The sequence below is a fragment of the Spermophilus citellus genome, assembly GCF_964194105.1.
Source record: "Spermophilus citellus genome assembly, chromosome: 9".
Classification (NCBI taxonomy): domain Eukaryota; kingdom Metazoa; phylum Chordata; class Mammalia; order Rodentia; family Sciuridae; genus Spermophilus; species Spermophilus citellus.
This window is the reverse complement of record NC_138191.1, coordinates 51,661,045-51,682,916: the sequence shown is the minus strand read 5'-3', so window position 1 is coordinate 51,682,916 and position 21,872 is coordinate 51,661,045. Positions and strand designations below refer to the sequence as shown.

General features: G+C 33.7%; 1 protein-coding gene across 1 annotated transcript; it reads right to left on the bottom strand.

Annotated features, from left to right (window-relative positions):
* Nucleotides 1-296: 296 nt before the first annotated feature.
* Nucleotides 297-17,941, bottom strand: LOC308657318 (glycogen debranching enzyme-like). Its single transcript, XM_081308882.1, has 7 exons — nucleotides 17,804-17,941; nucleotides 16,728-16,841; nucleotides 15,820-16,031; nucleotides 14,564-14,662; nucleotides 6,001-6,088; nucleotides 5,765-5,898; nucleotides 297-457 (listed from the first exon to the last, which is right to left on the bottom strand). The coding sequence occupies exons 4-7, from the start codon at nucleotides 14,581-14,583 to the stop codon at nucleotides 340-342; spliced, it is 360 nt and encodes a 119-aa protein (XP_081165008.1). The 5' UTR covers nucleotides 14,584-14,662; nucleotides 15,820-16,031; nucleotides 16,728-16,841; nucleotides 17,804-17,941; the 3' UTR covers nucleotides 297-339.
* Between the last annotated feature and the right edge of the window lie 3,931 nt (nucleotides 17,942-21,872).

Here is a 21,872-nt window from a genome sequence, read left to right as displayed (position 1 = left end):
ATCACAATTTAAAGATACTTTTCCATTTTCACTTTTGTAGAAATTTAAGATTATATAAGTTTTCTTTTTCTAACTCTGGATTTCTATTCTTGAAGAATACTTAATGAACTCAAAAGAAAATTCTGTTGGTATTCATAATTTTTCTCTATTCAAATTGAAAGTTATCTTTATAGATTAAAAAAGAAAAAGAAAAATCAATGCTTTTATAATTTTACCTAATTGGACATCAATATTATATGAAAAAATTTTTAAAAACTTGAATTTTTATACATAGGCATTTGCATTATGATCTTGTATTGCATAATGAAGTTGTATATTTGTTAAATATATCTGAACCAACTATAAACCATAAAGTGTTTCAAGAATAACAGCAATTGACCAGGCTTGTGTCTCACAGCTGAAAGGACAATACTGGCCATTCTCATTGGTCAGTTCTGGAAGTACTTTCCAAGGGGATCTGAAAAATAGAAAGGATTTTTTATGAGACATAATCTAACACATTTTAACAAAATAGTTAATACCTCATGTTTTTTGCCTTTTAATACAGAAACAGTCACTTGTAACAAAATAAACCAGAATATCCTAAAGATGTCCTTTTTCCTATTCTATTCTTAGGATTTATTTTATTTTTTAATTTTTTTTATTTTTTTTATTGGTTGTTCAAAACATTACAAAGCTCATGACATATCATCTTCCATACATTTGATTCAAGTGGGTTATGAACTCCCATTTTTTACCCCAAATACAAGTTGCAGAATCACATCAGTTACACATCCACATTTTTACATAATACCATATTAATGACTGTTGTATTTTGCTACCTTTCCTATCCCCTACTATCCCCCCTCCCCTTCCCTCTCATTTTCCCTCTCTACCCCATCTGCTGTTGTTTAACTCTCTCCCTTGTTTTTTTTTTTCCCCTTTCCCCTCACAAACTCTTATATGTAATTTTGTGTAACAATGAGAGTCTCCTTCCATTTCCATACAGTTTCCCTTCTCTCTCCCTTTCTCCCACCCCACTCGTCTCTGTTTAATGTACAGAACCCTAAAGAGAGAGATAGAAGAAGATCTTAGAAGATGGAAAAATGTACCCTGTTCATGGATAGGCAGAACCAACATCATCAAAATGGCAATATTACCCAAAGTTCTCTACAGGTTCAATGCAATGCCAATCAAAATCCCAACAGCATTTCTTGTAGAAATAGACAAAGCTATCATGAAATTCATATGGAAAAACAAAAGACCCAGAATAGCAAAAGCAATTCTAAGCAGGAAGTGTGAATCAGGCGGTATAGCGATACCAGATTTCAAACTATATTACAGAGCAATAGTGACAAAAACAGCATGGTACTGGTACCAAAACAGGTGGGTGGACCAATGGTATAGAATAGAGGACAGAGAGACTAATCCACAAAGTTACAACTATCTTATATTTGATAAAGGTGCTAAAAGCATGCAATGGAGGACGGATAGCATCTTCAACAAATGGTGCTGGGAAAACTGGAAATCCATATGCAACAAGATGTAGCTAAACCCCTTTCTCTCGCCATGCACAAAAGTTAATTCAAAATGGATCAAGGAGCTAGATATCAAATCAGAGACTCTGCGCCTGATAGAAGAAAAAGTTGGCTCCAATCTACATATTGTGGGGTTGGGCTCCAAATTCCTTAATAGGACGCCCATAGGCCAAGAGTTATATACAAGAATAAACAAATGGGACTTACTTAAACTAAAAAGTTTTTTCTCAGCAAGAGAAACAATAAGAGAGGTAATAAACAGGGAACCTACATCCTGGGAACAAATTCTTACTCCTCACACTTCAGATAGAGCCCTAATATCCAGAATATACAAAGAACTCGAAAAATTAAACAATAAGATAACAAACAACCCTATCAACAAATGGGCCAAGGACCTGAACAGACACTTCTCAGAGGAGGACATACAATCAATCAATAAGTATATGAAAAAATGCTCACCATCTCTAGCAGTCAGAGAAATGCAAATCAAAACCACCCTAAGATACCATCTCACTCCAGTAAGATTGGCAGCCATTATGAAGTCAAGTAACAATAAGTGCTGGCGAGGATGTGGGGAAAAAGGTACACTTGTACATTGCTGTTGGGACTGCAAATTGGTGCGGCCAATATGGAAAGCAGTATGGAGATTCCTAGGAAAGCTGGGAATGGAACCACCATTTGACCCAGCTATCGCCCTTCTCGGTCTATTCCCTGAGGACCTTAAAAGAGCATACTATAGGAATACTGCCACATCAATGATCATAGCAGCACAATTCACAATAGCTAGACTTTGGAATCAACCTGGATGCCCTTCAATAGATGAATGGATTAAAAAACTGTGGCATTTATAAACAATGGAGTATTACGCAGCACTAAAAAATGACAAAATCATGGATTTTTCAGGGAAATGGATGGCATTAGAGCAGACAATGCTAAATGAAGCTAGCCAATTCTTTAAAAACAAATGCCAAATGTCTTCTTTGATATAAAGAGAGCAACTAAGATCAGAACACGGAAGAAGAGCATGAAGAAAAGACTAACATTATCCTTAGGATTTATAACTTTCAAATACAAAGGATCCTTTTATCCGTTAGAAATATTATAAATCCTCACCGTTCCAGGCAATATACGAATATTATTTGATGCTTAATTTCATAATTTTAGAATAAGTTATAAGACTCAAATTGTTATTATGTAGTTAGTATGTGTGATTATTGTTTTTGTTGGGCTGGGAATTGACTCCATGGCCTCATACATGCTAGGCAAGCACTCTACTTTTAAGGTACATCCCCATGTGTCATCTTGATATAAGTGTAAAACTAAATAAAATAATAAACACTAGGAATTGTCACTGGGAAAAAATGACAATTTTCATTTTACTAAATAACAACTTTATATAGTATATACTTATGTTCTAATATTTGGTAATTTATATACATTACCTCATTTAATGCTCACCTTAACCCTATGATACAGGAGTTAGAATTACTCCTTACTTATACAGAATTAAGAGACATTAATAAAGCTTAAAAAATGTGTTCTAGGCCTCACTAGCAGAACACAGAACTATTATTGTATCTAATTTATTCTTAGTTTCAAAATACAGCCTTAAATATGAAGTAAATTTCAAAAAAAAATGAAAATACAGAAATCTGTAATATTTCTTTTTCTAATTTTTTTTTAGTTGCAGATAGACAACATCTATTTGTTTTTTTATGTGGTGCTGAGAATTGAACCCAGGGCCTTGCACATGCTAAGTGAGAACGTTCCAGCTAATCCACAACTCCAGCCCATAATGTTTTCTTCTTAAGTGGGGTTGTGAGAATATATTAATTTCCTTATTTTTCATTGGAACTCAGCTGTGTTACAAATATTCTTCTGTACATAGGAAATATTTCATAATTAAAATAGGAAAATATTTCCATGAGATGAAGATAAGATATTTTTGATAGGTATTATCAAAGAAGCTAGGTATTATATTTATTTGTTAATTAAGGTATATATACATGAACATATACCTTTATTTATTTTTATTTTTTATGTAGTGCTTAGAAATGAACCTAGTGCCTCACATGTGCTAGACAAGCACTCTATCACTGAGCTATGACCCTAGCCTGGTATTATATTCCTTAAAAAAATCTATCAAATAGAAATGTAAAATATAGAAAAATTATTTAAATGTCTACAAGTATTAAAGTTACTTCAGAGTGAAATGCCAAATCTCTGAAGTTGGATAGTTGGGTAATCTGTAAGTGGTTGAACTATATCTCCCACATTCATGATTAGTTATTAGCAGATATGATTAGTTAAGATGAGGTTATACTGGGGTAAGGTGGGCTCTAATCTAATATGATTGCCATCTTTATACAGGAGAAATTTGGACATCAATATGCACACAAAAGGAATGTCCAGTGAAGACTGAAGGTTTGCTGTCACAGCCCTAATGCCTTCAGAGAGAGAATGGCCCTCCCCATGCCTTGATTTCAGATTATTGGCTGCAGAAATTGAGACAATATCCTGTTGTTTAACAGCTTCTGTGAAGTCACTCAGTTTGTGGTGCTTTGTTATGGCAGCCCTGGCCATAACAAAATCCTACTGATATTATGAAATAAAACAAGGTTATAAACTTACTAAAATTATAAGATTATAAAACTATGCTGCTCACAATTAAATGTGGACACTAGTACATGGAATATACCCACACTAGTATAAAGAAGTCTCCTTTCCTGAAAAATTCATCCCTAAATTCATTAGACAGGCAGAACAAAGGGGGTACCTACAATAAGAGAGAGGAGGAGAAAAGAAGGAAAGGATAGTGTTATGGTTTAGATTAGGTGTTCTCCAAAAGCTCATGTGAGAAAATGTAAGATTCAGAGGTGAAATGGTTGGGTTATGACAGCCTTAACCCAAACAGTGATTTAATCTCCTGACAGGGACTAAATGGTAACTATAGGCAGGGAGGATGTACCTGGAGGAGGTTGGTCACTGGGAATGTGACTTTGGGATATATATTTTGTCCTTGAGGAGTAGAGCTCTTTCTCTGCTTCCTGCTGTGATGTCTTGAACTGTTTTCTCCACCACACCCTTTTGCCCTGATATTCAACCTCACCTCAAACCCTAAGAAATGGAGTTGAGACCCAAGGAATAGAGCCAGCTATCTCTGGACTAAGACCTCTGAAACAGTGAGCCCGCAAATAAACTTTTCCTCCTCTTTGCTGTTCTTGTCAGGTCTTTTTGGTCACAGCAGTGAGAAAGCTGACTAAGATAGATTACAAGTACTTCAAAGCAAGATGTCAGCACTCAAGAGGTATAAGGTAGGAGGTCACAACAGGTGTGGCGGTGGTTGAGAGAAAATAATTAATTACTAGAACAAGGTCTCATAACAGGTCTGAAGTGATGAGATGACAGGTAAAAGTAGAATGACCCTATGCATGCCAGATAGTCTTACTTTTTTTAACAGACAAAAGGGAAGAAAGAGAAAATAAATACAAAACCCCCAGAAACAGTACAGGGCAATGACAGAGTTGGGCTTTCTGTGAGTATATTTAAGCTAATGAAAACCAATTTCCATGCAATGTTTGCTAGATACATTGCAGTCCCTTAAGTTCTTGAAAGAGAGGTGATACAATTTATGCCAATTATGCATAATTAGTCTGACCAATAAGATGAAGGCATAATCTAGAATTTGAGAAATTAAGACAGCCTTGATGACATTTGTACCATTTTAGAAAAATATGTAACTCTGACACTGTTAATCTGCCAATAATTAGGACAGAGGAGGTGAGAAACTGTTTTTGAAATAAGTCAAAAGGCCAATTCCAATATTTTAACTATAATTGGAACATTTTTGAAAATATATGTGTGTGTGTGTGTGTGTGTGTGTGTGTATATATATATATATATCAACTAGTTCAAAAGGCCTGATCCAAATATTTTTGTTTTTTGTATTTATTCTTTGCTAACTACATTCTAAAAATATGAGCTACATTTTGAAAATCAAAGGCTTTTCCATATGTTCAAATAAAACAATATCAAATCCTTAGCTTTAAGTAACTTACTATCTAAAGTAATAGAAGGGAAGGTAAAATTTCCACGATGGACTCTGCCATGTTAAAAAAGAAATGTTTCAAGCTTCATTGAGATACCTAGAGCACAGAGAAATGAATCCCAAGGAAACCTAGCTTACCTAATATCTAATGAACTGAGGACACACCAGTTATAGACATTACATGCCCATGACAACTTACCTCTCAAGATGAACATAATATCGAGAAAGAACATTTTTAACCAAAAACATTGTCTTTGCACTACATTCTGGACCCATTAATTTGGAAAAATATAACTTTGCACGAAGAAAATATCCAACAGGCCATAGCCATTCCTGATAAAAGATAATTTAAAAGTAAAGGAAAGAAAAAGAACTGTGAATATCTGAAACTATTTGAAAAATAACTGAAAACTCAGAGAAAAATGAAATTCTTACAAGTCCTTGGTGATAATTGAAACCTCTAGCAACATTGAAGCTGTCATTTTCTAAGGCATTGTCGTATATTCCACAGTAAACCATATCACTGCAAAATGATTGGAACTTAAGTTAAATAAAAGAATCTCAGATATCATAGAAAGCATTGAAAACATTTCAATAGCAATGTTAAGAGAAATAATCATATTATCTTCCAATTCATAGAATAAGCTCAGCATTAAAACATAATTTAATCTTAAATAAGAATATAATGTGTCCAGAGGACTTTAGCAAAGTGTTTAGGAATGATTAACAAATACTGACTAATATAAAAAAAATATTAAATATTCAGGTATCTTGCCTTCCAGGAGTCAGCTTGACATTAACCACTGGTTTAAAGTCAAGGATATACTGGGATTCCAACATGGCGGCGGGTGCGGAGAGATCAAGTCTCTGACCTCTTCAGCTGTGCAGGCATAGGGAGTCGTAAACAATCTAAATTCTGTTTGCCCAGCATCACTAGGCAATGCTGAACTGACATGGATCTGGGTCGAATAGTCTGGGCCTCTCAGAACACACACTGAGCCCGAATTGGCTGAATTCAAGCTCCCGTTCAACTGCTTCCCACAGACAAACAGCTGTGACTCAGCATTAATCCATCCGGCTGAAACAAATGGTCGGCCCTTCTGTTCCTACGGAGGTAAATGCCAACCGAGCCTTCATACGTAGTGGCCACAGGTGTGAAACGGGGCTTGGGATAGACAGTAAGGACCCACCCGTTGCATTGGTCACCCGGCAAAGGGAAACGAACTGTCGCCATTTGCAAGAGATACCACCATGGCAGAGAACTGACGTCACCAGACTACAGCGGAGGAGATAACTTCATTGAAACCTGCGGCTACAGGTGTGTAATTCCCTAGCCTTCCCTCTCCACACATCGGGGAAACCTTAAGGGCCCCCCCCAGCTCTACCATGAGCGCAATAGCCAGACCCAGGGAATCAGACATGGCCCGGACCCGCGGCCCAGAACTCCCGGCTACTGCTCCCACCAGTGCTGACAACTGAGGTCTCTTGCACCAGCTACCAGGGCCGTGGCTACCAGAGGGCAAGTAAAATTTGCTGAGGATTATCAGCCCCAAACTGTACAAACTAAGGGTCTGAGGTAATGGCAAACTGGGAGAGTGTGCCCAGTCATTCATGAAAACAGGGCTCCCGGGAGCAGCAGACCTGGCGTGTACCCAGGATTGTGGTGAGTGGCACCCGTGAGAGGGGCCTGGCTAGAGGAAAAGTGGGGAAGTGACTAGACACAAGAGGAGGCCCTAGGCACTCAGGATTGGAGACTCGCTCAGTCTGGGAGGAGGAGCTGATGCACAGTGATAGGGTCCCACATATTGACAGGAGAAACTTGGCCTGGTGGGCACAGCGCCACCTACTGGAAGAGAAGTTAATCAAACTCTAAGACTGCATTTATTAGTTTTTTTTTTCATCTTTTTTTGATTTGGGTTTTTTCTTTCATTTTCATTTTACTTGTTGTTTTTTAAATTTTTTTTTACAATTTTTGTTTAATTTTTTTTCTTCTAATTTTAATTTTAATTTTTTATTATTATTTATTTTATTTTTTTTTTTATTTTTTTATTTCCTATTTTTTTTCTTCTTTTGTCTTTTCATTTCTTTTCAATTTTCTTATTCCCCCTTCCTTGAATTGTACCTGCTTACTCTCATTCTCTTTAGTGACTTCTTCCCTTCCCTTCTAATACCTTTCCTCCCAAGCATCAAATAAATTTATAGGAGTAAACAGTAACTCAGCAGTCAAACAGAACAAGAAGTAACATGAGCAACTTGAAAAAGCAAGGAAGAAAAGGAGTACAAACAATGCAGGACAGCCTAAATATTCAGGAGGACCTAGAGTCATCAGAAAAATGGTCATATAAAGAACTCAAGGAACACCTTAGACAGATGGAATGAAACCTTAAAGAGGATGCGAGACAGCAAATTCAAGCAGCGAAAGAACACATTGAGAATAAATTACATAAACGGATAAAAGAAGAAGTTAAGCATCTTTATCAGGAGATAGAGATTATAAAAAATAATCAATAATTCTAGAAATGAAGGAAACGATAAACCAAATTAAAAACTCAATTGAGAGTATCACTAACAGAGTGGAGCAAGTAGAAGCCAGAACATCAGATAATGAAGACAAAATATATCATCTTGAAAAGAGTCTAGCCAACTCAGAAAGGCTGGTAAAAAATCACGAGAAAAACATCCAAGAGTTATGGGATAACATAAAAAACCAAACTTACAAGTCATCGGGATAGAAGAAGGTACAGAGATTAAAACCAAGGGAATGAGTAATCTGCTGAATGAAATAATTACAGAAAACTTTCCAGAAATAAAAAAGGAAACAGATATACAAATTGAAGATGTATACAGGACACCGAGCACACAAAATCACAGTAGACCAATGCCAAGACACATTGTTATGAAGATATCCAATATACAGAACAAAGAGAAAATATTAAAAGCTACAAGAGAAAGGAGACAGATTACATTCAGGGGTAAACCAATAAGGTTAACAACGGATTTTTCATCACAGACGCTGAAAGCAAGAAGGTCATGGAACAATGTATTTCAAACACTGAAAGACAATGGATGCCAACCAAGAATTCTGTATCCAGCAAAATTAAGCTTCAGGTATGACAATGAAATAAAAATCTTTCATGATAAACAAAAGTTAAAAGAATTTGCAGCCAGAAAACAAGCATTGCAAAGCATTTTGAGCAAAACACTACACGCGGAAGAAATGAAAAACAATAACCAAAACCATCAGTGGGAAGTGCCTCGGTAAAGACAGAGGGTGAGGGGAAAGATAATCATGGAGAAACAAACTAAATTTTTTTTAAAAAAGGATAAATAATCAAACATGGCTGGAAGTACAAACAATATATCAATAGTAACTCTGAATGTTAATGGCTTAAACTCTCCAATAAAGTGACATAGGCTGGTATCATGGATTAAGAAAACAAATCCAACAATATTCTGCCTCCAGGAGACACATCTTATTGGAAAAGACATACACAGGCTGAAGGTGAAAGGATGGGAAAAAATATACCACACACACGGTCCTCATAAGCAAGCAGGGGTGGCCATCCTCATATCGAATAAAATCGACTTCAAGACTAAGTTAATCAAAAGGGATAAAGAAGGACATTATATACTGTTAAAAGGAACCATTCATCAACAAGACATAACAATTATCAATATTTATGCACCAAATAATGGTGCTGTGACATTCATAAAACAAATTCTCCTCAAGTTCAAGAATCAAATAGACCACAACACAATAATTATGGCTGACTTCAACACACCTCTCTCACCATTGGACAGATCCTCCAAAGAAAAGATGAATAAAGAAACTATAGAAATCAATACCACAATCAATAACCTAGACTTAACTGACATATATAGAATATATCAACCATCATCAAATGGATATACTTTTTTCTCAGCAGCACATGGATCCTTCTCAAAAATAGACCATATATTTTGCCATAGGGCAACCCTCAGTAAATATAAAGGGGTGGAGATAATACCATGCATTTTATCTGATCATAATGGAATGAAACTGGAAATCAATGATAAAATAAGGAAGAAAAAATCCTACATCACATGGAAAATGAACAATATGTTACTGAATGATCAATGGGTTACAGAAGACATAAAGGAGGAAAAAAAAGTTCTTAGAGATAAATGAAAATACAGACACAACATATCGGAATCTATGGGACACAATGAAAGCAGTTTTAAGAGGGAAATTCATCGCCTGGTGGTCATTCCTCAAAAAAAGAAAAAAAAAAAACGAACAAATAAATGAGCTCACACTTCATCTCAAAGCCCTAGAAAAGGAAGAGCAAACCAACAGCAAATGTAGCAGAAGGCAAGAAATAATTAAAATCAGAGTGGAAATCAATGAAATTGAAACAAAAGAAACTATCGAAAAAATTAACAAAACTAAAAGTTGGTTCTTCGAAAAAATAAATAAGATCGACAGACCTTTAGCCATGCTAACGAAGAGAAGAAGAAAGAGAACTCAAATTACTAACATACGGGATGAAAAAGGCAATATCACAACAGATGCTACAGAAATACAGAAGACAATTAGAAATTATTTTGAAAACCTATATTCCAATAAAATAGAAGATAGTGAAGACATCGATAAATTTCTTAAGTCATATGATATGCCCAGACTGAGTCAGGAGGATACACAGAATTTGAACAGACCAATATCAATGGATGAAATTGAAGAAGCAAACAAAAGACTACCAACCAAGAAAAGCCCAGGACCAGATGGGTATACAGAAGTTTTACAAAACCTTTAAAGAAGAATTAATACCAATATTTTTCAAGTTATTTCAGGAAATAGAAAAAGAGGGAGCCCTTCCAAATTCATTCTATGAGGCCAACATCACCCTGATCCTGAAACCAGACAAAGACACCTCAAAGAAAGAAAACTACAGACCAATATCTCTAATGAACCTAGATACAAAAATCCTCAATAAAATTCTGGCGAATCGAATACAAAAACACATCAACAAAATTGTGCACCATGATCAAGTAGGATTCATCCCTGGGATGCAAGGATGGTTCAATATACGGAAATCAATAAATGTTATTCACCACATCAATAGACTTAAAGATAAGAACCATATGATCATCTCGATAGACGCAGAGAAAGCATTCAACAAAGTACAGCATCCCTTTATGTTCAAAACATTAGAAAAACTAGGGATAACAGGAACTTACCTTGACATTGTAAAAGCTATCTATGCTAAGCCTCAGGCTATCATCATTCTGAATGGAGAAAAGTTGAAGGCATTCCCTCTAAAATCTGGAACAAGACAGGGATGCCCTCTCTCACCACTTCTATTTAATTTAGTCCTTGAAATACTAGCCAGAGCAATTAGACAGACAAAAGAAATTAAAAGCATAAAAATAGGAAAAGAAGAACTTAAATTATCACTATTTGCGGACGACATGATTCTATACCTAGAAGACCCAAAAGGATCTACAAAGGAACTACTAGAACTAATAAATGAATTCAGCAAAGTGGCAGGATATAAAATCAACACGCATAAATCAAAGGCATTTCTGTATATCAGCGACAAAACTTCTGAAACGGAAATGAGGAAAAACACTCCATTCACAATATCCTCAAAAAAAATAAAATACTTGGGAATCAACCTAACAAAAGAGGTGAAAGATTTATACAATGAAAACTACAGAACCCTAAAGAGAGAAGTAGAAGAAGATCTTAGAAGATGGAAAAATATACCCTGTTCATGGATAGGCAGAACTAACATCATCAAAATGGCGATATTACCAAAAGTTCTCTATAGGTTTAATGCAATGCCAATCAAAATCCCAATGGCATTTCTTGTAGAAATAGATAAAGCAATCATGAAATTCATATGGAAAAATAAAAGACCCAGAATAGCAAAAGCAATTCTAAGCAGGAAGTGTGAATCAGGCGGTATGGCGATACCAGATTTCAAACTATATTACAGAGCAATAGTGACAAAAACAGCATGGTACTGGTACCAAAACAGGCGGGTGGACCAATGGTATAGAATAGAGGACACAGAGACTAATCCACAAAGTTACAACTATCTTATATTTGATAAAGGGGCTAAAAGCATGCAATGGAGGAAGGATAGCATCTTCAACAAATGGTGTTGGGAAAACTGGAAATCCATATGCAACAAAATGAAACTGAATCCCTTTCTCTCGCCATGCACAAAAGTTAACTCAAAATGGATCAAGGAGCTTGATATCAAATCAGAGACTCTGCGTCTGATAGAAGAAAAATTTGGCTCCAATCTACATATTGTGGGGTCGGGCTCCAAATTCCTTAATAGGACACCCATAGCACAAGAGTTAATAACAAGAATCAACAAATGGGACTTACTTAAACTAAAAAGTTTTTTTCTCATCAAGAGAAACAATAAGAGAGGTAAATAGGGAGCCTACATCCTGGGAACAAATTTTTACTCCTCACACTTCAGATAGAGCCCTAATATCCAGAGTATACAAAGAACTCAAAAAAATTAGACAATAAGATAACAAATAACCCAATTAACAAATGGGCCAAGGACCTGAACAGACACTTCTCAGAGGAGGACATACAATCAATCAACAAGTACATGAAAAATGCTCACCATCTCTAGCAGTCAGAGAAATGCAAATCAAAACCACCCTAAGATACCATCTCACTCCAGTAAGATTGGCAGCCACTATGAAGTCAAACAACAACAAGTGCTGGCGAGGATGTGGAGAAAAGGGTACACTTGTACATTGCTGGTGGGACTGCAAATTGGTGCGGCCAATTTGGAAAGCAGTTTGGAGATTCCTGGGAAAGCTGGGAATGGAACCACCATTTGACCCTGCTATTGCCCTTCTCGGACTATTCACTGAAGACCTTAAAATAGCATGCTACAGGGATACTGCCACATCGATGTTCATAGCAGCACAATTCACAATAGCTAGACAGTGGAACCAACCCAGATGCCCTTCAATAGATGAATGGATTAAAAAAATGTGGCATCTATACACAATGGAGTACTATGCAGCAATAAAAAATGACAAAATCATGGAATTTGCAGGGAAATGGATGGCACTAGAGCAGATTATGCTTAGTGAAGCTAGCCAAACTCTAAAAAACAAATACCAAATGTCTTCTTTGATATAATGAGAGCAACTAAGAACAGAGCAGGGAGGAAGAGCAGGAAGAAAAGATTAACATTAAACAGAGACATGAGATGGGAGGGAAAGGGAGAGAAAAGGGAAATTGCATGGACATGAAGGGAGACCCTCATTGCTATACAAAATTACATATAAGAGGTTGTGATGGGAATGGGAAAATAAACAAGGAGAGAAATGAATTACAGTCGATGTGGTAGAGAGAGAAGATGTGAGGGAAGGGGAGGGGGGATAGTAGGGGATAGGAAAGGTAGCAGAATACAACAATTACTAATAGGGCATTATGTAAAATTGTGGATGTGTAACCGACGTGTTTCTGCAATCTGCATTTGGGGTAAAATTGGGGGTTCATAACCCACTTCAATCTAATGTATGAAATATGATATGTCAAGAGCTTTGTAATGTTGTGAACAACCAATAAAAAAAATAAAGAAAAGGTAAAAAAAAAGTCAAGTATTTCAAAAGGTCTCTAATATATGAATAATAATTGAAATAGCCATATAATAAGTTGAATTACTAAATATTATAGATAAGGTTTTACTGGTTATAGATTATAAATGTTGTTTTTGAATCTTCTCCATGAAGTTATTTTAAAATTATATTTGGCATATTATCAGACTACAAATAGCAATTCAACATACATTCTGATAGTATGTAAAATTTATAACATAGTTATTCAGCAAACAATATTACAAAATTATTGTAACAGACAATACAAGGGCTATGTATACTTGATTTAATTTAAATACAAAGGATTTTTTAAAGTAAGATAGATGTGGCCACAAAAATAAACTTTTGATCAGTGCTTCTTAAATACTCTGAAAATATTAGAATCTCAGAATGTAGTTAAGATAAAACATACAAAATTTTGCATCTCATGATGGAAATGAGTACATAGTAAAGTAGGAAAATTCTACAAAGGTGAGGTTCTGGCATCAATTCATACAGAAAGCAAGTTGATAACAAGTATCAACTTTTAAAGAAAAATCATAAAGGAAAAACTGAAGGGTTGTTAGAAACTCAAGAAAAAAACAAAGTTGTAAAGGACAAGAAATACATGATGACATAAACACACAACTCTAAAATGAAAATGAAATCATTTATGGATATAAGTAAAAAGAGTAGTATAATTACAAAGAAAGGATGGAGAAGAGTAATATTGAGAACAGAATTAAATCATCACCTGTCATCACTGTATGTGAATAATACCAAATACTTAAAATATCATACAACAGCAGCATATATATATATATATTTTTTTTAGAAATGTGGAAACAGCTATTAGTAGGAACAATATAGAAAATAATGACCACCTTTGAGGAGTAGAATCGAGGTGAAGAAAGGAAGCAAGGGAATAATTTTTTTTTTCTTTTTGTGGTGCTGGGGATTGACCCCATGTAATGTTTTGCATAAATTCTCCTAGGTATATGCACATATGGTCCAAATTATACAAAAATGCACAGATAGATCAGATGGTAATGATGCTTATTTCTAGATAAAGGGGTTTAAAGTAATTTCATGTTTTTCTTTATGTATATCTGTAACTTCTAATGTTTATAATAATAATTTACCACCAGTAAAATGCACATCAGAAAATATTCATGACATTAGTTTTATAAACTAAAACTCTAATTGATTATTGAATACAGAATAAGACAGAGGCATTCTGAGTACTGATGCTTAATGTAGGTACAAATGAGGCTTTCAAAAACTCAGTCTGAATGAAATTTTGGATATGTTATTGGTAAGAAAAATTAATAGCTGGTGTTAATATATTTGGATTAAATATAATACTAGCAACATTCTTAATACTTAGATTCCAACTTACTCTGGATCTAAAGTTTTCATACCAAGGGGACCAAGTAATTTTTTTTTCTGTGATCTCCAATGCTCTCCATGCTTTTTCTGTAGTAAACAGCTCAGGGGCCTAATGAATGTCAAAAGTAAATATACAACTTTTTCACATCACAGAAGAAGTAGTTTCCACCTACATATACAAATCATCATCTTGGAAAAGAATGAATATTATTTAAAAATACAGTGTGGTCAGAATTTAAGAGTAGATGACTAACCAGATTTAATTCAATGAGGCTAACTTGGAAGCACTGTTCTAGGCCTTAGAAGTTAGGAAAATGTGTGGGTGTTTTTCAAAAATGTACTAGATCAACAGGAAGTTGCCATAGTTATTAGGAATATAGAAAACACTTCAAATCATGTAATTGATTCTTTATAATATTTACAAGATTTTCCTTTAAGGTATATCTGAACCCACTTTCTGCTTCTAGGATCATAATAAAATGTAGAACAGTGTAAAGTTACTTGTGATACAGAGAAGAAGGAGAGGAGAATCTGCATTAATTTTGGTGGTTGACCTACAGTTAATGTTAATGATTAATAAACTCAAATGCACATTGAAACAAAGCTGTCCTGTGTGCCTGTGTGTTTTTCATTCTACTGCAATTTATAATACCATGTTTAGTTATGTTTTTGACAAAATGGAAACAGCTAGGCAGGCATGGAGTAACACAAACCTCTATTTTATTGCCCTCATAGTTTAGGCAGAATTTAAAAAGGACTCTAGAATCCTTGGCTATACATAATTTATTAATAATCAATACAACAAAGAAAAGATCATGTGAATTTAAGCTATTCCTGGTAATTCACTACTCCAGAACTTCCCATCTAGCATGCTGAGGCACTGGTTGTGGCACAGATGACTGGAAATATAGACATCTTTAGCTTTCAGGAAACTGGGTGGGTCAGGGGCTCATTGAAGCAGCTGGATTTGGCATAAATAGCAAAATCCAAGCACAGTGTCTTTCACAAATATCATTTTCTAAGTGTATTCAGGATGTGAAAAATACATCAGGAAAACATTTCATTGATCATCTTCCATTGTTTTCTATTTTTTGATACTGATTGGTAAATGTTAAAGGTGATAAGCAGACCTTTTTAATTATAAAAGACTATATAAAACTAGCTAGTAAGCAATGTCCTTTTCTGCAGTTCAATGAAAACAGTAAAAAATAAAAAAAAATATGTAAATTATATTACAATTTGGACAGTAACAAACACTTCATTTACCACGACTATTGCTATGGTAAAATTAGGCCTGAGCTGGTAGTCACACCAAGGAATTGAAGCTCCATAACTGTCTTTGTATATGCCACGTTTGTGAACTAGATTTGGATGCTTCTCATTAGAATCAGAAGGATCTTCTGAAACATGAAACAGTTTTTCAAAGTTGTCTTATATTTTTCTGTTCCATTCTTCATATGAGACTGTTACAACTTTCCCTGGAAAATGATGAAAAGACATGCCATTTTCAGACATTTAAAGCAATTCAAACCTGTAATAAGAGTCAAAAAGTCATATTCAGTATACTTATTACTTTTTATTTACTAGGGAGAAATAAATTGGCCACTTTTTGAAAATGTAGCTAGCCTAAATTGAGAGTGATATAAAACATTTACTGGATTTCAAAAACTTAGTACTTCCCAAAATATAAAATAGCTCAGGAATAATTTTATATTGACTACATATTGAATAATATTTCACAAACATTATCTTAAATGAAACATAATTAATTTCATCTGTTTCTTTTTACTTTTATCAAATGAATTAGAAAATTTTAAATTGTTTATGTGGCTCAAATAATATTTCAATTGGACAGAATTTTCTCAAAAAAGATGTAAAGATTTCAAAATTGTTCATGAAAATAGAACCTGTTCACAGTCACACTAAGATAAAAGAAAAGCACAATAAGGCAGTAACTATGTTGTTTTTCGTACCTCCATTTAAACTGCTATCAAAAATATTGTTAGTAACTAAATTTGCTACAATTTCCATAGAGTAGATTAATGATTTTTCTTTCTTCTTGAAATTTATGGTTTTCTAATATTAGCTAACTGCATCAAATGATGAGTACATAGTTAAAATACAGACAGTATTGGAAGGTTTTTTTTTTTTTGTAAATAAAAAGAACAGCTTACCATGTCTTTTTACTCTAACTTCATGATAAGAAAAAATATTTTTTTTTGGATAATCCCAGCAACCAATGAATGGCAGATTTACACAAGCCCACAATTTCCACAGCAGACCCATCTCTAAAATGAAAAGTAAATTTTATTCTCTAATTAGGATTCATTTAGGCTCTAGTTTAAGAAGGTATTCAATAAACAATTCTGATGAATAGTATAGCCATTTCATTATAAAAGCAACTATCTACTAAGAAATCCTGACTTTATAAGAAATATATATTTTTGCTGGGGATTGAAACCAGGCCTCACCTAAGTTAGGGAAGTATTCTACCAGGAAGCTACACCCCTCCGTCCAGTAGCAACTATTTAAAAATTACTTTTTGGATAATTCTGACTGAAGGTAAATTTTGAAGAAAAGAGCTTCTCAGCTTAATACAGTAAAAGAAGCTATTTGTTGATAGCTTCTGAAATAAAAAAAGAAAAACTCTTAAAAGACAAATTCCGGGGTAAAAGTTTAAAGAACTAGGAAGAAAAAAGATTCCCTTTTTATGAAGTGAAAATAAAAGACAGAATAACTGATGGTTGCTCATATTTTAAAAATATGCACAATGAAATATTAACCATTGGGATAATAGGTCATAAGATGTGATTTTTAAGTACTTACAGAGGCTAAAACCTTGATAATTTCTAAAAAAAAAAATAACAGACAGCTTTGCTATATAACGTATATCAAAAGGAACATATCTGCATAAGGAGGAGAAAGAAAGGATGAATCAGAAAATAGAAGATAGGAAGAGAGGCAAATTTTTATTGATTTAATATGAAGAATACATCAATAATAGAGTAAAAGATTGTACAAGTATGTGTTTTAAAAAACTAAAATGGTAAATTAAAAGGGCATAATTAGGGACTGGGGTCCCAAGTGGTAGACTGCTCACCTAGCATGCCTGAGGCACTGGGTTCAATCCTCAGCACCACATAAATATAAAATAAAGGTATTGTGTCCACCTACAACTAAAAGATATATATTTTAAAAATAAATTTTTAAAAAGGGCATAATTACAAAAGCATTTTAAAATAAATACTACCTTGGAGTGGCTGGGATTCCTCTGTTTCTAGCTCTGTCACTTTCTCCCATTTTATCCATCCCTGTGTCACAATTTAAGTGATTTCCTCCATAAATAAATCCTGTTTTGTCATCAACCCCTGCAGTTATATTAAAACCTAAAAAACCCAAAACATGTATAAAACAAATGTTCTATAACTGGTACATATTATATATAGCAAATGAACATTAATATTTTATTTAAATATTTATATAATTTATAGGAATATAATAAACCAGGACAACTATTCTGAAGATCAACTTGGTAATACCTTAAAAATTAGAGATTTGAAATTGCACAGTAATTACATTTCTTTCTAAATATACTCTAGGGAAATCCTTAAATGTTATTTATACATGGGGAAACACCCTACATCATATAAAATTAATGAAGTAGATTTCTGTGAACAAAAATAAATACCCAAGACAAATGATTGAGTCAACAAGCCATAAAAGGAGATGTATAATAAAAACCTTTTCTGTAAAAGCTTAAAACATAGATAATACTAATATATAAAGCTATGCATGTTTATCTGGTGTATATGGCTATGTCTAATATATTTGTGTATAATTTTAAATACATCAAATATTTATACAGTGTATATGTTATAGTACACTGAATATATACAACACATTAGATCACATATAATTTGCATATAGTTGAATACACACAAAAGTCTAAAGCATTAAAAATATACATGGAGATAGTGAACCCTGATTATAGAATAGTCATTAATTCTAGAGTGGAAAGAAAGAAAAAAGAGAGATGAATCTTTGGATATACCTGATATGTTTTATTTCTTTTCAAACAAAACCAGAAAGATCTGAAGAAAATATAACCAAATGTTAATATCTGCTTAATTTGAGTACTAAGTTTGAGGTAAAATTTATACCCCTATCTGTAAGTTAAAATGTTTTGTATTTATGAAAAACTAAATTAATTCAAAGATATCACAAAATATGTTCTTTAAATATATAATCTATTTCTATTGATTTACTGAAGGATAAAAGAAGGATTAAAGAACTATAAGTGATTTTCAGCAGATTACTTGGGTTAGCAGGGTTAGTATTTGGATGTTACTGCTAGAAATAATAAATTAATGATTTTAAATTAATATATAAAATGTAATTTTGAACATTTTGCCAATGAGTTTGGTGAGTTACCTAGAAAACTCAAAGTTTCATTACGTTATGTTAAAAATGGTGCCATTATATTAATATTAACATATTAATATTATATTTTAAATGTAGTATTATATTTTAAAATAATAAGTTATAAAACCATAATCATATTTTAAAATCAAATTACATATATTTCCTTCTAATAATTTTTATAGAGTAATATTTTTATAAATGGCTTATATCCAACTATTTTTTATTTACTAGATTTCACATTTGTATACTATATTGTCATAGGTATAATTTTGTAATTTTTTCATTCTGGTCAATGTAAATATTTTCTGTTAATTATAAAGGCTGTTTCTTCCTTTTATATAATTATAAATGATGGTATGATCAATATCAACATATAATATGACTTTTCTGTGTGTTTTAGATAATTTCATAGGCTAGATACCTAGGAGCAGATTAAATTCACAAAAAAATATATAAATATTTTATCTCTTTTTTATTTATATATGACAGCGGAATGCATTACAATTCTTATTTCATATATACAGAACAATTTTTCATATCTCTGTTTGTATACATAGTATATTCACATCCATTCATGTCTGCATATATGTACTTTGTATAAAAATGATCATCACATTCCACCATCACTAATAACCCATGCCCCTCCCTTCCCTTCCAACCTCTCTGCCCTATCTAGAGTGGGATAGGGAATGGGAGTATTGGAGGAATATTTTATATCTCAATAAATACATTTGTAAACTTTCTTTCTTTCTTTCATTTTTTTTTTTTTTTTTTGAGAAAGGGTCTCACTAATTTGCTTTGGGCTTCACTAATTTGCTGAGGCTGGCTTTCAACTGGCAATCCTCTTGCCTCAGCCTCTGGAGCCATGGGATTACAGGCATGCATCACCATGCCTGACTGTAAATTGTTTTAAAAAAGAATGCCATCACAAATTGGTGTGAATATACATTGTATACAACCAAAGATATGAAAAATTGTGCTCTATATGTGTAATAAGAATTGTAATGCATTCCACTGTCACATATAAATTAAAAAAAATAAAAAATAAAAAAAAAGGAATGCCATCAGTAGCATATACTTTTCAAAACTAAACATTTTCATTTTGTTTGAATGGATCCCTCCCCAGAAATTTATAATTGTAATCCTGGCCTCCAGTGTATCTGAATGTGACTTTATTTGGAAATTGAACTTCACAAATGTCATTAAGTTAAAATGGTCATTAGGGTGGACCCTAATCTAATCTGACTGGTATTTTTATAAGAGGAAATTTGGGCACAGACATACCAAAAAAGAAGATGATGTGAACTACAGGAAGAATGCCATGTGAACATGAAGATCCCATTTTAAATAAAGAGAGAGGCTTGGAACAGATTTTCCCTCACAGCCCTTAGGAGAAGCCAACCTTGCTAACACCCTGATTTTGAACTACTTGCTTCCAAATTGTGAGACAATACATTTTTGTCACTTATGCCACCCAGTTTGTGGTACTGTGTATGGCCATTCCAGCAAACTAATATCTACTTTTGTGATGTTGCTACTAGAAGACTTATAGCTCTTGTTATTCATAAAGTTAGTAAAAGATAATTTGAGAGCTTTTCTTTGTGACATGCAGTGGGGTAGGATTTTGAAACAAACAAACAAAAAAACTATAGATAAAGTCAGGTGGGTGTCAAGCTGAGGAAAGACGTGAAATATCGAAAACTGACAATAGACAATATCTAGAATATACAAAGAACCTTATAAATCAACAAGGGAAATGAAGAACTATCAATAGAAAGAAAAATAAAGGCAAATGAATACTTTATAGAAAAAAAAAACTTTCCAAAAAGGACAAATAAACATCAATAAGTATTCAAATTCATCAGTAATAGAACTACAATTAGAATTAGATGCTGCTTTACACCCATGATATTAGTGGATAATGTGTTAGTAGGCCTGAGGGCACATCATAAGCCACTTTGATGGTCAGTAGGAACATAGATTGGAATTCCTTTCAGTAATTATGGAAATAAATTTGTTAGTATTTAGTTAAAGAACATAAGAATATGGCATATGTAGCAGATATGTAATCTCTGCCAGGAAAATGATCATATATATCTATAAAGATACCTCTAAGTTCATCAAAATCTTGTCTGTGGTAGCTGAGAGCTGGAGGCAATCTAGGCATCTATCCATGAATATATAAAATGTATAGATGCACATTATGTAGAATTCTATGAGTCAGATTAAAAGACTGGCTATAAACAATGGAATGAACAGATTTAAGAAACAATGTTAAAAAAAAGATTAAAAATGGATTTAGCACATTATAACATTTTTAGTGTGTGTGTGCATGTGTGTGTGTGTGTGTGTGCATGTGTGTGTGTGTGTGTGTGTGTGTGTGTGTGTGTGTGTGTTTTACTGGAAAATGAACCCAGGACCTTTCAAGTTGAAAAGACAACTTATAATATGAGAGAAACTATTTACAAACCATATCTGATAAGAGTATAATATACAGAATATACAATTACCCCTACAACCAAACAAAAGAAGCCCAAACAACCAAATTCAAACATGGGCAAAGGATGTGACTAGATACTCCTCCAAAGAAGAGATACTATGACTAAGAAGCACATGAAACAATTCTCAACATCACTAATCCTTTGGGAGATGGAAATCATCCATTCAGAAGGCCAGTATTTAAAAGAAAAAGAACATTAGTGTTGCAGAGGATGCAGAGAAATTAGAACACTGTGCACTGTTGGTGGGAATGTAAATAGTATGGTCACTGTGGAAAACATTAAGCTCCTTGAAAAATTAGAAGTATGAGTGTGCATGGAGTGCTGGTGGAGTTCGGGGCAATAAAGTTTCCTGTTTGAACATACAAGTGCTTTTGTGGCAGCTCGGTGATTTGTGCC